The 20,438-nt window shown below is 41.8% G+C and overlaps 1 protein-coding gene across 1 annotated transcript in view; it reads left to right on the forward strand.

Moving 5' to 3' along the window:
- Positions 1-20,438, forward strand: part of LOC147724578 (fibrocystin-L-like) — a 1,433,379-nt gene that overhangs the window by 656,235 nt on the left and 756,706 nt on the right. The window contains exon 30 of the mRNA XM_086966122.1: positions 12,651-12,770. Coding sequence (XP_086822248.1) covers positions 12,651-12,770 — 120 coding nt within the window. The remainder of the gene's footprint in view (positions 1-12,650; positions 12,771-20,438) is intronic.

Genomic DNA, 20,438 nt, shown 5'->3' on the forward strand with positions numbered 1-20,438 from the left:
ATACTGAATGTAGATGACCACCTAATACCCCCACAACCTCTGTCATCACCCACTGAAACACACTTGCAGTCAAGGCTAAGCCAAATGGCATACGAGTGAACTTAAATGTGCCTTCAGTAGTGATTGACGTGTTGAGTTTCTTTGATTCTTCATGCAATCTAATTTGATAGTAAGGACTTCTCAAGTCCAAATTTCAGAAGTACTTACCACCCTTCCCCATGTTCAACATCTCACCAATGTTAGGAAGTGGGAACGGATCCATAATCTGCGTACAATCAAAAAGGGACTCTATAAGCTGCAATGTATCCAGAGCGCAGCAGCTCGCTTGGTCTTCGGTCTGCAAGAAGGGCATCCTCAAAGAAAGGGCTGGACTCACTACACTGGCTGCCCATTCAGAAAGGGATCTCATTCAAGGCAATATGCTTTTGCCACCGCATCTTGCAGGGCAAAGGCCCACTGTACAATTTGCTGTATGCTCTATCCCCTCCTGAGGCGGAAGCCGGGAGGTAGCTATTTTACTTTGCTAGAGTTTGTTTCCTGCACCTTTTTAAAACATGTTTTAATATTCCTAGCTTGACTACAAAGCTTTTAAAACTGCACGAACATTTAGTGTGATTTCCTCCGCTTAAATTGAAAAGTGGTGGTTTATCCCCCCTGCCCTTCGCTTGATTAAAAAAGCGGTACCTTAGTTGTCACTGAATCTCCCCCGTCACTCGGACCTACTTCAGCCGACTTGGGCGCTGAGACAGCTGAGTCAAGGGCGGGTAAAACAACTTTAGCAGCCATCTTAGTTGGGGGCAGCATTTGCACGCTCTTGAATGGCCAGCGTAAAAGAGCTCCCCAGGGACAGGCTCTCTAATTTGCTGTATGCTCTATCCCCTCCTGAGGCGGAAGCTGGGAGGTAGCTATTTTACTTTGTTAGAGTTTGTTTCCTGAACCTTTTTAAAACGTGTTTTAATATTCCTAGCTTGACTACAAAGCTTTTAAAACTGCACGAACATCTAGTGTGATTTCCTCAGCTTAAATTGAAAAGTGGTGGTTTATCCCCCCCTCTCCTTCGCTTGATTAAAAAAGCGGTACCTTAGTTGTCACTGAATCTCCCCCGTCACTCGGACCTACTTCAGCTGACTTGGGAGCTGAGACAGCTGAGTCCCGGGCGGGTAAAACAACTTCAGCGGCCATCTTAGTTGGGGGCAGCGTTTGCACGCTCTTGATTGGCCAGCATAAAAGGGAGGGGCATGCCTCCGTGCAGCGGACGCGATCTGCGGACGCGCCGGACCTGCGCCGGAGTCGCGCTAGAGTCAGGCCCGTCTACACTCGTCCACGCCAGGACGGGCCTAGGGGCTACCGATCCTGTTCCGGCCGCAGCTATCCCTGTTCACCACGGTATTACTACCATCTATACTGGGGAGGAGTTAAAATGGCTCAGATACCCTCCTTTTGCACAGTGCACTACATGCATATTGCCAACTCATAATTTCAACTGCACTCATTGCGGCTTCTCCATGGGCCGGATGTCTATGTGTAACCAAATGAAACTACCACATAAACGGGGTAAACCTAGGGGTAGAACAAGGGGTTCTAAATCTCCTTCCTCCTGTACCAATCTGCAGTTTTGGAGCATAAATTGTAGATCACTTCTGAAACACAAGAATAATATCTATGACTTTTTAGCTGATGAAAAACCCGATGCCCCGTTCCTCACGGAAACCTGGGTTCATGAGAGCTCGGGCCAGACATTGTTGTGGCGATTCCCGATGGCTACGTAATGGTCAGGAAGGACAGAGACATGGGTAAAGGAGGCGGTATCGCGATAATTTTTAAATAAAAATATACAGGTACCTTTGATGCCTTCTCTTTGCTCGGTTGTGAAGCTGGATATTTTAAATTTGCAATTAGCCCCCAGTTTACTCTGTCAGGTCTTCTGATCTATCGTCCCCCTGGAAACTCGAATGCCTGGACGACGTCCTTTGCAGACACCATTGCTCCTCTATCCTTGAAGGCGGCCAATTTTACCATTCTTGGCGATCTGAACCTTCATCTGGAAGATGATCAATGTAGCGATAGTAAATTGTTTTTATCTGAGCTTGAAGCTCTAAACATTTTGTTACGCAATTCAGGGCCAACACACTCTGCAGGGCATTTATTGGACCCTGTTCTTTCCAATCTCCCATTTGAATGTTCTTCTTCCACCCGTCCCCTAGAATGGTCGGATCACAATGCCGTACATTTTTGCCTTACCTCGGATCAAATCCCTGACTAGTGATAACGGCAGTAAGGATGTGTTCATACGTCGGTGGAGCAAGCTTGATATAAACGATTTTAATATGCATCTGATGGACACCCTTCCAAACACTGATACGTCCACATCCATGCTAAATACCGAAGTATCTAAATGGTTGAGCACTGCCATCGACGAGCTCCTCCCTCTAACATCCAAGAACTCTGCATCCCACCGACCCCCTGCACCTTGGTTTTCTGAAGACCTAAAGCGCATGAGATCCAACTGTAAGACCTTTGAAAGGAAATGGAGACGTTCTTACTCCGCTTCCCGTAAAGAGGCCTACAAGGCAGTCCTCAGGGACTACCACAACCAATGTAAAATGACCAGAGCTGCCTATGTTGCTAACGCCTAAATTGTCCCTGCACTCTTTTTTCTGTTGTGAAAAAATTAACAGTAGCGGACTTGACACCGGCCCCCCCTGCCCTAGACAAGACTCAATGCAATTCTATTGCAGAATTTTTAATATCTAAAGTAGAACGCATCTACGACTCATTAAGTCCCCCTACATCCGATGATACATTGCTGCCCGAGCCGGCACTTACTCCAGATTATCTGCCTTCCACAACGGCTAAACTCACAAATTGGTCACCCTTTGATGATGCTTCCTTCTCCTCTTGCCTGAATAGCATAAAATCTGGCTCCCCACGGGATCCGGTACCGGCCAAAATTCTAAAACCACTAGATTCTGGCCCACGCCATGTGTTAAAGCAACTTCTTAATTCCTCACTATCTGAGTCACATGTCCCACAGGAATGGAAGCATGCAATGAATGTTCCCTTACTGAAAAAGGCTGGAGCTGATTTTGCCAACTTATCGAACTTCAGACCAATTTCATTGCTTCCTATTCTATCAAAGATCCTGGAAAAGCATATTAACACTCAACTAACCCATCTTGTTGAGAGCTCAGGATTCTTACACCCGTCCCAGTCAGGCTTTAGAGCACATCACTCGACCGAAACCACACTTCTAGGAGTAACCGAGAGTCTGCGACGCAGTGTCGATCGCGGAGAGACATCCGCTCTCATTCTTCTTGATCATAGCGGCGTTCAACACTGTGTCTCATTCCATCCTCCTTGCGACTCTTTGGTCCCTGGGTGTGGAGGGCGCTGCTCTAGCCTGGATAGCCTCTTTTTTAAGAGGTCGCACCTTTCAGGTTTTTTCTTCCTCTGCTTCCTCTATCATTTGCCCATCAGCGTACGGCATTCCCCAAGGGTCTATACTCAGTCCTTTATTATTTAATATTTATGTAAGACCCCTGGCCACTATTGTGGATGAAGCCGGTCTCACCTTATACTCCTACGCCGACGATACACAAATTATTTTTTCGCTTTCTAATAAAGAGTGTAACGATACCTCTGCCTTGAAAGAAGGTCTGACTCGAGTCTCCGAGTGGATGAAGAGCAATTTCTTGAAATTAAATGGTGACAAAACAGAGGTTGTGATACTAGGCAAGGGTAAGGATCTTTGGGGCCCCCACCACTGGCCAAATGACATGGGACCTACCCCTCAGCCCGCCACTGCAGTACGCAATCTCGGGTTTCTCATCGACGAGAAACTTACAATGAGACAGCAGGCTGTGAAGGTGGCTTCCATTTGTTTCGCCACCTTGAGATGGCTTCAAAAAATCCCGTGGATGTTGCCCCCATCCACACAAAGAACTGTAATCCAGGCGTTGGTTGTTTCCCGCCTGGATTATGGCAACGTCCTTTACCTTGGAGCCGAACTGACAACCATAAAAAAACTCCAGGTTGTTCACAATGCGGCCGCTCAGCTACTCCGCAACGTTCCCAGGAGGACATCTGCTTCTCTAGCACTTTATTACCTTCACTGGCTCAAAATCCCGAGCCGGATTAAATTCAAAGCCCTTTGTCACATTTTTAAAATCAAACAAGGCTCAGCTCCTAAATATCTTCAGGGCCTCATCCAGGCCTATAAGCCAAGCCAAACTTTGAGATCTTCAGGGAACGGTGATTTTTCCATTCCCAGATTTAGGCTAGCAAAAATGGGAGGCCGCTCTTTTGCCCATCTGGGTCCTACATTTTTGGAATACACTTCTTGTGACCCTGAAGACAGATACCAATCTTTTTCGTTTCCGCAAGGGACTTAAAACTTGGCTCTTTCAGCAGTAATTAGCAGCTTCCTATCAGTAAAATCAGCATGCAAGTTCTTCTTCTTTAATCTGTCCCTGAGCGCCGGGAAACCCACTGCGGGTAGCTGCGCGCTTTATAAGTTTAAATAAATAAATAAAAATAAATAAATAAATAAATAAATAATACCTGCGAGACCTTCTAACTCCCTATAATCCTGAACGGCATCTTAGATCCACCGGGACTCACATGTTCCTTTGGCTACCTGCCACCAAAAGCTGGAACGCCCAACCCCTGTCTCTCCATGAGGATCCATCAGAAAGCCTCTTCCGAAATTTTTCCTAAACATGGCTCTTTCAATTGTGAGTGGTTTAAGCTCCCCATGTCCTCTGTGTTGTTGATATCTGGAATTGTTAGACAGAGCAAATAGCGCGGGGACACACCAGTGGTGTAACCAGGCGCTCTATAAATGCAGAATAAATAAATGAATACATAAAAATAATAATCTCTTAGTTTAAGGACCTCAGATCAACACAGAATCTCAGGAGGCCGTCAGATTTTCGGGTGATCATGACCGAAGAAACCTATGGTGAAGATTTGTCTGGTTCAATTACACCATCTTTGAGCATGTCAGTGAGTAACTCTTGCACCCCTTCTTCACTGATAATGGTACTTGCTGGAGTTTGTGCTGCACCGGGATGACATTCTCTTTCAGCACTATTTTATGTACATAATGTTTGAGACACCCCAACGATTTATCAACCATAACCTAGCTATCAGCCCCGGGAATAATTAGTATATTTAGGTCAAATTGGTGCACCCGCCCTAGAATCGGAGGTCCTTGCTCAGATACATAGACCTTCCCATTAGTACTACGCACTCCAAATTTGATGTCCCCTTCCAGGTACTCCACCATATTAATCACTTCTCCCTAATATCCTGCAGGATTAATGTCCTCTTCCAACAGTCTAACTCCATCCCACAAAGTACTGAAAAGTTTCCTTGGAATAATAGTGTGCATTGAACCTGAATTAAACATCAATTCAATCTCCTTCCCATACACAGAGAATTTCGCTACAGGTCTCCTGCACTTCCTCACATCATCCACTTCATGCTTCTTCCCCCATCCTTACACTCATTCACCATCAACACTCTATCAACATAAGAGTTGCCCTTCGCATCCCCAACAATCACCACCTCAGATTTATTTTCCTTGCCCACATAGCTACCATTTTTGCACATCCGGGCAAAATGTCCCTTGCGCCCACACTTCCTGCATTCCTTATTGAATGCTAAATATTTTTTTGATTCAGCAGTGTGATAAGCACCACCACACCTAAAGCATTCTCTGCCCTTACACTTAGTTATAATCGAAAGTAACACTTTCCCATATTTCTTCCTTACCACACACACAACCTCTTCCATATCATCCTGACTGTATTCATTGACTACAGATGTGTCCCCCATTCTCTCTTTTTTGTTTAAGTTCTCTCGTACACCTTTGAGATTCTTCAATACCTTTGGCTAAATCTATTGCTTCCTTAAGCGAAGGATCTTTAGCCACCCACAGTCTCTCTTGGATCTTTTTATCTTTGCATTGGACAATCAACTGGTCACAAATTAACTCATCAGTCATATTGCCAAAATGACATTTTGTTGAGAGTTCTCTTAATCTTGCAACAAACTCGTCAATTGATTCATGTTCAGACTGGGGCTGGGTGTAAAACTTGTAACACACCATAACCAATTTAACCTCCTTTGCAAATCTATTCTCTAAATGTTTGATAGCTTCCTTGTATACATTGGTTATAGTTTGGCCATTGGAACCCACCACTACAGGTAAGCACTTAAAGATCCTTTGTCCTTCATTCCCCAGCACACTCAACAAGAGTGCCTTTTTTCTTGCAGCTAAAAACATGACCATCAAGGGCTACTATGTAAGTGTCCATCATTTCTACCCAATCCTTCCAAGGTATTGATGGAGGCTGCTGGAGAGAAAATATGGTGGTGTGATGTTCTTATTGGCCATAATCCAACTTTTGCACCAATATCCAGGAACAAGTACCCGTAATAATAAGCAGGCGAACACGATATTGAGTTGTAGAGGAAGTTCAAAATAAATCAGTTGAATATTGGCAAAATATGTTAAACTTCCCTGGTAGAAAGCAATGTAAATATTTTCAGAGCAAAGCATTGTCATTTTCACCATAAAGAACAGCTGTCACCATAAAACATCTATGAGTGGGAAACAACCATTACAACGCAGGCTTTACACCGCACTACCATTACGATGCAGCAATTACAACGCAAGTCGTTACAACGACTTGCGCTGGATGGCGCTATTTACTAAGGAATAGCATGATTTACTATTCCAACACCTTCCCTACTGTTACGTGGGCTGGAATTGGAATAGTAGATCATACTATTCCTAAATCCAGCACCTCCAGCGCAAGTCGTTCTAACGACTTGCATTCTGAAAGCTGCGTTGTAATGGTAGCGTGGTGTAAATCCTGCGTTGTAATGCCATACATCCTCTATGAGTCACTACGAAAGATGACTTTCATGTGTTTCGATGTCTCCGTTTTAAATTTTCAATGTCTCCGATGTCAGTCAGTCAGAATAACTTTATTTCGCCAACACAATTAAGGCATAAAAAGTATACTACAAATAAAGCATTCCACAGGGTTACAGTGAAATTCAAATACACAAAATTATACAGGTTTACCACATTAAAAGTGTATACACACATAATTATGAACACAGTTCAATAAATGGATTCCTCTTTTGAAGATAAAAGATTAACAGTTGAACGTCTCCTTTTTAGGCAGATAAGAAGAAAGATGCCAAAGACAAACAGGTTAGATGGTCACACAGTAACTGCAAGTTGTAAAAGGCCACAAAACTCTGTTTAAAATTCATTTTACGCATGAGGGGGATAATGAACATTTTCCTTTCATCACAATAAAATTTACAGAATAACAGAAAGTACATATCATTCTGAATAGATCGCTCATCACAAGTGCAAAATGGGAGATCGGAGGAAACATAGATATTACGGGGAAAATCCAACATCAAAGGAATGTGATTTAACCGGAATCTCACCCAGATATACGAGTGTTGTAAATTAGTGACGAACAGTAGATATGTTGAATTTGTATCCATTTACATCATGCTAGGGGATGCCAGGTATGCTTTAACAGTTGACAGCTTAGTATTTTGAGCCTACCTTCTTACCTGCAAATTAGATAGCAAATTAACTTTCAAGTCATTCTTAGAAACAGACGAGCAAGTTGTAGGGTCTACAAAGAGGTCAAGTAACCCAGCTATTTTCAAAGTCAATTCGACACAGTGTAGCCAACTGATATTACCCACCCCATCTAATTTCAAAAGATCCTTTATAATATCTCTTGTCAGCGAGAGGGTCTCTTTTCACCATATTGAGTGCCACATTAAAATTGGTGCCACAGAGATTTTTTCGGTATTATAGGGGGCTCTTAATTCCATATGGTGGTTAAAATTGGAGCATGACTTTGGCAGTGAAATTAACTTTTTTTTAAAGTTATCTTCAATAGATTGCAATTTTGCGCAATCTCTGATTCCCCAAACAGCCGCTCCATAAGTGGCAGCAGATACCGTCTTAGCTTGATACACTGTTTTTATTTCATCTACAGGTTTTAAACTAGCTTTTTAAATAAATTTAATTAGGGCCCCAATATTCTTTTCCATCTGTGTCCCCCTATTTACAATCATGTATTGCCAATTAATTTGATGATCAAATACAATCCCTAAATAGTTAAAAGAATCGACAACTTTCTGTTTTCCCCCTTCAATATTAATTTGATGTTGTTTTTGCTGTTTTGTGCCTGCCACTAGGACAAAGGACTTTGAATAGTTAACTTTCATATCCAGATTGTTCATAAATTATGCAAATTCCAACACTAAGCGGTGCAGTGCATTACTGGTGCGGGCTAAAACTACTGCGTCATCTGATTATAATAGTATTGGTACTTGTAATGAAATAATATAAGGAACATCTAGAGTGAATACCAGCAGGGCAGATTCTACATCATTAATATAGAGTGCAAATAAAAAGGGGGCGAGAACACACCCCTGCCTCACACCTCTAGGAATTGTACAATACCTGGTACACTCACCTCCCTTTTCATAGCGAACACAGGCTGAGGCACCATGCAGTCGAAGGCTGTGGACAGATCCATGAAGGCAAGGTAGAGATGGCCTTTTGTGGCTGCCGTATATTTAGCTATAATTAGGCTCAGGTTTAGGCTCTGATCCACAGTGCCTTTCCCCTTTCTAACACCAAAGTGACATGGGGTTAGAATATCCTTTTCTAGGGCCCATTCCTCCATTCGATTTTAAAGCAGCTGACCCTTTACTTTGGGGCAGAGTCTATCAAAGAAATAGGTCTATAATTTTTCGGAATTGACCTATTTCCTTTTTTGTAGATAGGAACGATTACAGTGGTCTTCCACGTAGGAGGGGCACCTATTTGGGCAACCTTAATATAACCATTTGTTTAAAGCGGGCCCCAAAGTTTTTGGGTTTCTAAAAACAGATCGATAGGGACTCCATCCGGTCTCGGTGCCTTTGCATGGTTACATTGATTTAGAGCATACTTTATTTCTTCGTGTGTAAAGCTAACAGCACCCTTGCCCTTGCTAAATTTATGGGAATAAACTGAGGTGTTATCATCTCATCAGTTCCAAAGAGATTTTCAAAGTGGGTCACCCATTCCTCCTGTTCAACATGTGTGTCTGTGGTCATGGACTGCTGATCTATTAAAAAAGGTCCATTAATCAAAGACCAAAATGCCTGCAAACCTTTTAATAGAGCAACCTTTTGCAAATTTTCCCACCACTCTTTCTTTTGGGCCTTCATCCTAGTTGTCCTCGCTTTTTTATAAGCTTGACGCAAAGACTTAACCAAAGGTGGGTTACGAGGTTTGGACTTCAAGGCTATGAGAAGATTTTTTAGTGTTTTATCACAGTCCTCATCGAACCAACTACATTTTTTACGATGACCATTACGTATAACACGGGTTACATTTTTTTTAACATCAGATAAAATCAGCTCAAGGGCCGAAACCATGATATCATGAGAAACTGAGTCTAAGCAAAGCATTATCTCACCAAATCGATTGGAGACTAGATTGGCCAAAAATCTGCTAGTATCCACTCTTTCCCACTTCAGAACAATGCCATTCTCTCTTGCAATTACAGGGTTTACAGGGAGTTTAAAAACACATTCATTATTCTTTATAGAGGGAATAGGAAAAGTTATTGTATGGTACAGACTGTTCTGTGCAGTGGCTCTCAACTTTTTAGCCGATTCTCGAACAGAAACCCGCAAATCTATAGACAGCCCTGTTGTTTGTAGAAGATAATGACTTCTCAGGCTATCAGTAGCCACATCGGGCACCATAGAGGCCACCCTACCTGGTTGAGGATCAGACCTCGCTGCATCTGTTAACACAGTAATATTAGGAGGGGCCCAGTTCGAGAAATGAGAAGCCTCCAAAGAAGATAATTTTCCTCTATTTGAGTTAATTTATACAATATAGGATTTAAAATTACAGTCACCATAGTATCTCTTCTTTTCAATAAATCAGAGTCATAAACATGATCGTTCTCCAACTGGGGCTGATTATTAATTTCATTTTGCCTAGTAGCTCTGGTAGATCTTCGGAGTAAAGGAGGTCCTAAATCCAAATCCTCGTTCCTAATGGGTTTCTCTTTACATGTCCCTTTCAGTTATTTTTGTTTTAAAAGGCCTCCCCCCTTTTTTTCTTAGATTTTGCATCTGAGTAATTACTCTCCCCTTGAACAGACATTAATCGCTCCTGAGTTGCTTTAAAATGTTCAGATATGGTATCAATAAATGAGGCTAAATTCGCCATTGGAGCTATAGCAGAGCTGGTTTCACCTATTAATTGCCTGGATTCCAGTTGATAAGTGGCTAAGGCTCCTCCACCTAGAGAAGAACGTTTCTAGACAATCAGTGAATCCAAAGGAAGCCTTCTCTCAGTTAGCTCAATTTCTTGTGCGAGTACAGATTCAGCCCTCGTTTAGAAGGCATCCAGGGTACCAACGGGTCCGAGCCCTTGCTTTTCCTTTAAAGACCTTCCTTTTACTCATGTTAATCCTCAATAGGCAGTCTCCAAGGAGCCAGAGGGTTACACCTTCAACAATTAAAATGCAAGCGACAATATCCTTTATCACCTCAGTCCCAATAGACAAATGTAAAGGGGCTCCGACAACCTTGGGTGGGCTTGGTAGAGATGTACAAAATGCTGCCAAAGTGATAAAGTGACAATGTGCACAATAAAGTGCGAATACTGTCTGCTATCTGCTATCTGCCACACTCAACAGACAATCTCCCCAGCTGGTCACATAGTTGATACCCAGATAAGAGGCGGAATATGGCCAAACATCTTCCTACCTTCTCCTTAAATGTTGAAAGATTGCCAAGAGTTCACCAGCAGAGTGACAGGGTAGACATGTTGCTCCACGTGGTCTGTGGAGAAGGTCTTTAGTAACGGGCCTAGATAGTAGGCCCAGCCCAGCCTTTTCTGGGCTATGACGGTGCGGACAAGCCCGCACTTTGCCCGGCACGTCCCGCACCATGGGAGGCACCACATGCTTTTAAGCACATGCAGTGGCACAGGAATAGCAGCAGGCTCCTCCCGCACTCCCTCGGTGACTCTGGGAGATTGAGTCCCAAAGATGTGGCCAAACAGATGCAGCGAATGCGGTAAAGCGTCCAATGTCAATGTGTTTCTGATTCTCAAATGTTGGTATCAGAGCCCAGTAACTCACGGCAGGCTACTAAGATATAAACCGGCTGACCAATACCATTACGCCTAGCCGTAATGACACAGCCGAAAGGCAATACTACCTATATTGGGCCAATACGTATCACGCGTGTCAATAAGCACGCTCAGATTCACGCTTGAATGTGTATTTTGAAACCTAGAGACTCTTCTCGCACCGCCAACTTCCACAATACAACTGTACCAGAAAAGAGTCTTGTGCTGACTCTTCAGCTTCCTTGTAAGTAAGTATTTCAAAATGTCTATGTGACGGTACCTGAAAGTAGATATGTTTCACCTTTTTGCACCACTGCACGTCACATTTCAGAATGACCTCAAAAATGCAGCTGCTGATGCTGGACCACCCAGACTGTATGATATCCTTACATCCGTAGAGTTTCAAAATCGTCGCCAAAATGTGGTGAAAGGAAGTACTGGTCGAGACAGGAATTTGTGGTAAAAATACTTCAAAGTTTATTCCTAATACAGCCTGGCGGCAGTCCTTCCCGAGGTCACAGCAGCAACTGGCCTCCAAGGAATTCCTAACACCTTACAATCTAAAGACGAACCTAGCGAAAGAACACATGCAAATACTGGGATGCAGTTGCATCATAAGGTAACGCAACTGCATCATAACACTCACCTTGAGAAGGCTTGTGTTTATATTTGACTGGGCTTCCAATTTCTTACAATGGGGTCGAGAGCAAGAAAATGCATGAACTGTCATGGAGTCTTAAGTTTTAAAGGAAAAAAAGGCCCCACAAGTTAGCAGCGGAAATATACAGTTCATCCAGTCAGAACGCTGTGAGACAGTAATTATCCTGAGCAGGACAAACACAAGAATTGGAGTATTGTCTCAGTAGTAGTCCAGAAAAGCTGTGACTGTAGCAGCTTTCCAAAGGTACTACTGGCAATGCACATGAAATAGAAAAACTCATAAATCTACGTTTGCAAATAAGATATGTCTGCATTTCGGAGTCTTTTTCGTTTTGCACGTTTACAAAACAATAATTTTAGAGTAATTTGTAAAACATTGTTAAATAATATCCAGAACGTCTACTTGCCGCTTTTTTTTGGCCAGGGGGTGCACTGGTCCCAAAGTATAGGCATTCACGGATGCATACGTTTATTATGGAGTCTGGACACTGACATTGTCTACTCAGACACTAACATTATCTAGTCAGAGACATGTACTATGGTGTCAGGTTTAAGTATGCAGAAAATAAAGACTTTACTGACATTAAATATCTACTTTTAACTTACTGTTCTTTCTCATGTAATTTTTTCCCATAATTTAAAAATATAACGATTCCCATCTGTTCTGTCTGAAAAATATTGTTGGATAACATCATTTGATTAGGAACTAAGTAAGCAAAGGAAATTGTAATTTATATGCTTCACAATGTCTAACTGATTTGGTAATAAATTGTATATGTTATTAATCGCTTCACAGGTCTATTTGTGGAAGAAAGGAATTTAACAATTTTAGGCTCTGGGTTTGCTGACAGCACGGACAATGACAACACTTCAGTATTCATTGGCCCAGTCAGATGCCCAGTCATCTCTGTGACTGGTAAGTTTATTCTTGGAAAGCTAGAATGTATCCCTCTTCCATGTGATTTGCTTAAAGGGTGGTCTTCAAATGCATACTACGAAAGAAAGTATGAATATTGGTATTGGAATTGAATGTCAGCCTATTTAACATTCATCGGCTTGAGTTTATTGATTGTGAGGGCAAGGCATGTGCTCCAGTTGTATATGCTTCAATGAACAAACAAGCCAAAACAAATTGTGAATTGGCTGATCAGATCAACTCTTGCCCTTAATCTTGAACTTCTGTTTGCATTTATTTCAAAGATAAAAACAAGTTGCTAAACATTCAAACCTAGGAGAGTTTTTAAAATTGTTTGATTTCTCATATTTTATAACAATAAACATATAATACAAACAATGATGGTATATGTCATGGACTATAGAATCATCACTACAAAGATGTGTACAGAAAGGAATATTTATGTTGAGTTATTAATATTGATGTCCCTGCATTCTGTGATTTTTGGCAAGCCAGCATGCAGGGGAAGATACCCACAATTCCCAGCTCAGGCTCGAATTGGCCAGTACACAGTAGGGAAGGTAAATTCGCGGTGGATGCCACAATGTCTTGGGGGTCAAGATTGAAAGCACTCGATGGGGATAACTGTATATAAGGCTATGTCATTGCTCCCAGTAGATGCGTCCATCAATTTCTCAGCCTAGTATACCCAAAATCTTCAGCCCACTACCAAAAGAAAGTCAAAACAAATCATCAACGAATATAAATTTAACTTGTAAGCGAAATGACAAATGCGACAAAAGTGACGCAAAAAAAATAATCAAAGACATCAGCTCGGAATCCGCTGCAGGTGAAGATGTGAACAATTCTATTCTGGATTCCAATTTGAGAAACGAAGACACCGCTCCAGCAATAACGGTTAATAAAACAACAATAAAAGAGTTGACCACCCAAAATATACCCGGTGAGGTCAAATCATCAATACCAGGGGTAATGGATAATATAGAGTCCACTGGGAAATCAATAATACAAAATCATGCATTAAATTGTCAACCACCGCTAAATACCTTAGCTACTGGGAAGGAATCGGACTCAGATATCTACGAGACTGGAATGTCTGTCTCTAGTGAATCAAGCGAACTGACTGAGAGCTCTGAGAGCAATGCAGATCTACCTGACGAAGAAACGCATGATGGACATGGCTCCTTCGACTCTCGCAAATCCGGCAAAACCAGACTAAGCATAAAATCAAAGAAACATCTGGCGAAAAGGAGGATAAAACACCAAGGAAGCTATACAGCCGAAGAGACTACTGACCCAGGCATCAACACTGACCGTGGTAAAAAAGTAAAAACAATACACTCACGGAAAAGCCCATCCGAAAGAAATTCGGGAAAACCAATTGAAGTAGACAACAACATGAAGGAAACAGAGGGAATAAAGTCGAAGCCGAAGGAAAGTCCTCGTATTTCACCAGAACCATCATTGAGCGTAGTCTTAAGCTCCATCAAGAATTTTCACGCTGATGTTAAAAAAGACAGCCAGAGAAATCATGCGGCCATAGAAAAACTACAAGGCGCAATTAAGAAGGTTGGCAACACATGTTTAGAAATTTCTGAAAGAATGGCTTCGGTAGAAACACGTACCGAATATTTGGAAACAGACGTTACTGAACTTTTCAAGAAACAAAAAGAACATGACAGAATCATAAGGGATCTCATGTTAAAAGTGGAGGGCCAGGAAAATAGGTCCAGAAGGAACAATTTAAGATTTCTCGGAATTCCGGAAGGTTTCGAGGGAAATGATGCAAGAGGATCTATGATTGGCCTCCTAAAAACTGCATTTCCAGAACTTGAGGCTTGGGATATGGACAAAGAGGTACAACGGGCCCATCGTTTTCCCTTGACGCTACCCAAATATTCCCAGAAGACACCGCAATATCCAAGGTCTATGTTAATCAATTTTGGGAACTTTCTTCTCAGAGAAGCCATTTTTGATCTCGCTAGACCAACTAGTCAGCGGGAACACAAAGGATTTAAATTTTTTGTAAGACCGGATTTTGCGCATCCAACTGTCGAACGTAGATGGAGGATGCGTCAATTGTTTAAGCCCTTTGAAAAACTTGGAGCTACTGTCTATCTCCAGAACCCTGCGAGACTGAAAATCATATATAACGGAATATCGAGAAGCTTCACTAGTGAGGTTCAAGCCCAAGATTACCTGAGAGAAATAACAGAAGCTGGGGCAAGGAAGTCCGGAAAAACCAGCACAAATACAAATATAGGCTGATAACGCATAATAAGTATTGTGATTCTTAGATAAGTTCATTTGGCGGAGAAACTGTGCACGGGGGTTGATAAATTTAAGAATCGTTGAATCTGTTAATCACTTAACCACTTAAAAGTTTAACTATCATATTTTAGATACACAGGGCCCGGACGGGGAGGGCGCTAACGCGGGCGGTTCATATGGACACCCACACCCGGGTATCAATGCACCCAGGGTGCCTCATCGGATGGAAAGGGGGTGGGGGTCTGGGGAACTACGAGTGGGAAGGGGGGGCTGAGTGAGCAGGGACAGCTAGGTAGGGGGGGCAGAACAGGATGAGGGAAAGAGAGGGAGGAAGGAGAGAAAAGAGGGTAAAAAAAGGGAAGAAGAGAGAGGGAAGAGAGAGAAAAAAAAGAGAAAAATACCCATAAGGGACATGGAGAACATATTAACCTTAGCAAAATAGAAAAACTTAAAAAAGCAAAGGGTTTCTTTTTCAAAGTTTTTGATAAAAACTCTAATGGCTAGAATCAGCATATTGTCAACAACGATATAAAAAAAAGACAAAAAACCGCAGAGAGCCTAAGAATCTCAGGGTCGAGCATCGTGTGTCTCCAAGAGACACATATTGAAGGGTCGCAACAGTATCTTTTGAAATCTCTAGGATATCGACTTATAGCAGTTACATCACAGGGGACACTCACCAGGGGGGTCGCTATCTTAGCAAAGGGTGGGGGGCTACAATTTTCCCGGTCCAAAACTGATACTCTAGGGAGATTTGCAATTACAGAGTGCCATTTTAATAACGATGCAGGTAAATTCATGTTATGTACAATATATGGGGATAATATTGACGACCCGGAGGTAATGATTAGGGTGTCCAATGAGTTATTTCACTGGCCTATCCCTTTGATTCTCTGTGGAGATTTTAATATTCATTTACCCTGTAATTGGTCTACTGATCCTGGGTTTATTTATCAAGGCAGGAAACCAAAGGTTTTTTGTGCTCTTAGAGATATATGTTTACAACACGGCCTTCTAGACGGCTGGGTCATGGATCACCAGGGCGATCCTGGCTATACCTATTATTCCTCTCCACACTCCAAACATGTTAGACTAGACTATCTGCTTCTTTCGAATAACTTACGCTCTGCATGTCAAATCAATAAATTGCCTACAATTTTGTCAGATCACAACCCGCTTAAGCTTAACCTAATGAAGGGCCCTGAAAAATGCAACAGTAATATATGGACTTTCGAAAGAGCTTTGCTATATAATAAAGCATGTAAGTTACATGTGAGAACATGGATCCCTGCTTTCTTATCAGATAATATCGGGTCCACCTCCATCGACATTGTTTGGGATACTCTGAAAGCCGGGATTCGGGGCGAAACATTTCTTTTTTTTTTCACCACAATAAAACTGAAAAAATAAAAATGGCCTCACTAGAAGAAGATCTGTGTAAAGCAGAAGAAAGACTTATTAAAACGATACAGGAAGGTAATCCAATTATTAATGCAGAACGCAAAGTATCTATTGCTAGGAATAAGATCTCGTCAATATTACTTGATAGAGCAGCTATTAAAGCTAATGTCAACAAGGCTAAAATATACGAGCTAGGGGAAAAAATGGGCCACCAATTAGCTGTGAGAACCTGCGAAGAAATATCTTTTGCTTTAATCAAAGAAATTAGGGACCCGGATTTGGGCCTAAGATCAGATCCATCTGAAATAAGAACATCCTTTCAAAGGTTCTATAAGAACCTCTATCACGAGGATAATACCGAATGTGGTGATCCCAATATATACTTGGAATCATTTACCCCGCCACACTTGGAAACTACTGATCAGGAGATTTTAGATTGTACAATCACTTCTGACGAAATACTTTTAGCAATCAAGGGCCTGGCTAACGGAAAGGCAGCAGGCATGGACGGGATTCCAACTGATTTTTACCTTACATTCGTCCCTCAGCTTGAGAATATCATAACTCCCCTTTTCCAAACTATCTTTTCCGGGGGGGAACCCGCCAAGATCGTGGTCCACTGCCAAGATAATAGTATTTCCCCTAAAAAATACGGATGTGAAAGAATTGGGCTCATATCGACCTATCACACTGATTAACGGGGACTCTGAAATATATTAAAAAATACTGGCTGATCGATTGGCACTGTTATGATGTAGTCCTCAGGATCGGTTTGTTGATTGGTATGCCCACCTCTAGATCGAGCCAACGCCTGAATTGCCATAATGGCGCAGAGCATTGACAGGATCAAGCGAGGGGATAATAGAACAGATCAGGGAAGGAAAGGAAGGGGACAGCAGGGAGGGAGATCTGAAAGACATAAACAGAACACACACATAAGACTAGATTTCTATGCCTTAGACACAACAATACTCTTGAAACTACTGTAAGGAGATATACCTGTAAAAGAATATTTAAACCTTGTAGATGTGTAAAGGCAACGTAGGGGTTGATACGGTGTAACTCTAGTAATGCACAAAAGACAAGAAAACGTGATATACTTCGTGACATAATATACTACGTATATCTACATGTCCTGCTGTACATGAAATAGGAGCATACCTAAGTATCGACTCTACTAAACCTCACAGGGGAAGAGTGTATCCTACACCTCCTGAACCCCTGTTAAATAGAAGAGGTAAATACACAGTTAACACCTAAAGAAAATTTAATGCACGTTGCATTTAAATGAAAACACAGTTCAAATGCCATCAAACAAAGATCCTCCTTGAACTCTTAGCGGTTCCAAACACCCAACTAATCCCTCTTAGCTGGGTTCTAGGCGAAATCACAATGTACAATTGAGAAACCTTGAATGAACTTGGTGCTACACAAAAGTCTGCTAGCACAAAGCAGAAGAAACACCGTTGGCCGAAAATGCCAACTGAGTCAATTCCAATGAAAACCAAGTCTAAGAACTAGTTCCACGATAACAGTCGTTATCGCAAAACCCCAAAGTAACCCGGAAACCAAAACAACAACCAGCGATCTGCTGTGAAGGGCTGTGGTGCAAGCACCCTTACTGAACCAGGACAGACAAATCCTAAATCCAGAACACGCTCACGGACCGGAATACCCAACACCGATCCCCGGCCGCCATTCTCCTTAAATGTGTTCATCGAGAGAACGAAGCGCGCCGCTAAGGATCTCGGGAATTGTAGTTCCGGCCCAGGGCATGCCGGGAAACGTAGTTCGGTTAAGTCGCGATCTTGACAGGCACCCATAATTCACAATATTGTTTCAGAAAGACAACATGGCTTTGTTCCAGGAAGGTCCACGATAGATCATATACAAAGGGTTATTTCCCTTTTTGATTATACGGGGGTGACAGGAGACCCTATGGCCCTTATACTGCTCGACGCAGAAAAAAGCGTTTGATAGGGTCTCCTGGAAATTCCTGTGGGCGGCCCTATCAAACTGTGGGATAGGCGGACAATATTTGACTGCAGTCCAACAACTCTATGTAAACCCAAGTGCTCAAGTTTTAATCAATGGGGCTTTATCTGATAGGTTCGCCATTACGCGGGGTACAAGACAGGGTTGCCCCTGTTCACCCCTCCTTTTTGCTATCTATATTGATGTTTTTATTCACAATTTGGAAAATAATAATTTAATTCTCTCAATTCAAGTGCGCAATATAGAAACCAAATGTTTGGCATATGCCGATGATATAGCTATTATCACTGGTGATCCGAATAACACCATTAAATGGATAGAACGAGAAGCCCATGCTTTTGGTATAGTTTTGGGTTATAAATTTAATCGTAGTAAAACCCAGATCATTATAAATAATAAAATTACGATTTAAGATCCTCGAATAATTAATAAAGCAATCTATCTAGGTGTGAGTATTGATGCCAATATCACAAACATAGTTGACGATAATCTTAACCCCCTCATAAGTCGTACCAAGAAGGAACTACTGCGCATACATAATCTACAGCTCACTATTGTGGGGAGAGTAAATGTCGTCAAAATGCTATTTTTCCCGAAGTTTCTCTATTTCTTTCATACAATTAACTTAGAATTCTCCCAAACAGTTTTTAAGAATATAGATAATTTGTTTTCACGTTTCATATGGGGATATCACAAGCCACGAAGAGCACTTAGGGGGGTTACATTACCTAGAGATCGGGGGGTTGGGCACTACCAAACTTTATACTATATCATTGGGCAACAGTATTGAGATACAGTGCATATCTTTTAAAAGAAAATATAGACGACCATAATATCCCCACCCCACAAGAACCTATTCTGGGAGATGGCTGTGCAGGTTGCTTATGGCGGCATTCAAATGATGATTACTTTAAAAAGGTTAAATTCAAGACTATTTCTAGCACTATCAAAATATGGCGGAATGTTAAAAAACTAGTTGGTTTTGGTTGGTTCTCTTTCCATACTCCTACATTACAAAATTCGGATCTCCCCGTAATATTTCAAGATTTAATATCGAATAGATGGGCTGAATTGGGGATAAAACAACTGGGGTGCTTTTTTTCTGTGAATGGTATAAAGTCGTTTAAGGAACTAAAAACCGAATTCAAACTACCTAATAGAGATGTCTTCAAATAACTCCAAGTGTGGGATTTTATTTTAAAGAAAGGGGGAGGCCGTATTAAATTTCAACCGTGGCAAACTATGGACAAATTACTATCTATAAAAACCCCTAAAATCGGGGAGATATATGAAGGGCTTAATTTACTTATGTCAGATGATATGGAGAAACATACGAAGGCATGGCAGAGTAGACTTGGCATTTCTCCTTGAACCTCCTTGGAAGCCTTGGAGATGTCAATATCAACCTTAATGTCTATGAAACTCCAAGCGCAATTTTATAAAACATTCTTTTCACTATATTATACCCCAGACAAATTTGCAAAATGGGGGAATGGAACCAGGACATACTGCCCGAGGTGTTCCATGCCATCCGCAATTCAATTCACATGTTTGCTACCTGCCCTATATTAGGGAATACTATATCGACAATCTCTGACTTTCTTTCCAATCTTGCACATTGCCGTATAAACATATCAGCTGAAGAAATTCTATTAGGTACGTCCAATATTCCACGACCACTTTCAATGCATGGGCTTATATTCGTTGCCATGGCTGTTTTCAGACTGTGCATAGCGTCAGCCTGGATAGATCCATTAGCACCATCATTTGTAGAATAGAGAACCAGGCTTCTTGCAACCTGCAACCTAGAAGTTGCAATTTACAGAAACAAAGGGAGGATAAAGCGGCATAAAGGCATGATGATATGGGCACCTTTGCTTGATTGGATGTATGAGGAATGAAATGCTTGAATCGCTTAGTTCTATATATATATATATATTTTTTTTTTTTTTGTTTGTTTTTTCTCCTTTTCATTGAACAATTGTGTTTACTTCTCTTCAT

This window comes from Lissotriton vulgaris, chromosome 4_1, assembly GCF_964263255.1.
Source record: "Lissotriton vulgaris chromosome 4_1, aLisVul1.2, whole genome shotgun sequence".
Lineage (NCBI taxonomy): Eukaryota > Metazoa > Chordata > Amphibia > Caudata > Salamandridae > Lissotriton > Lissotriton vulgaris.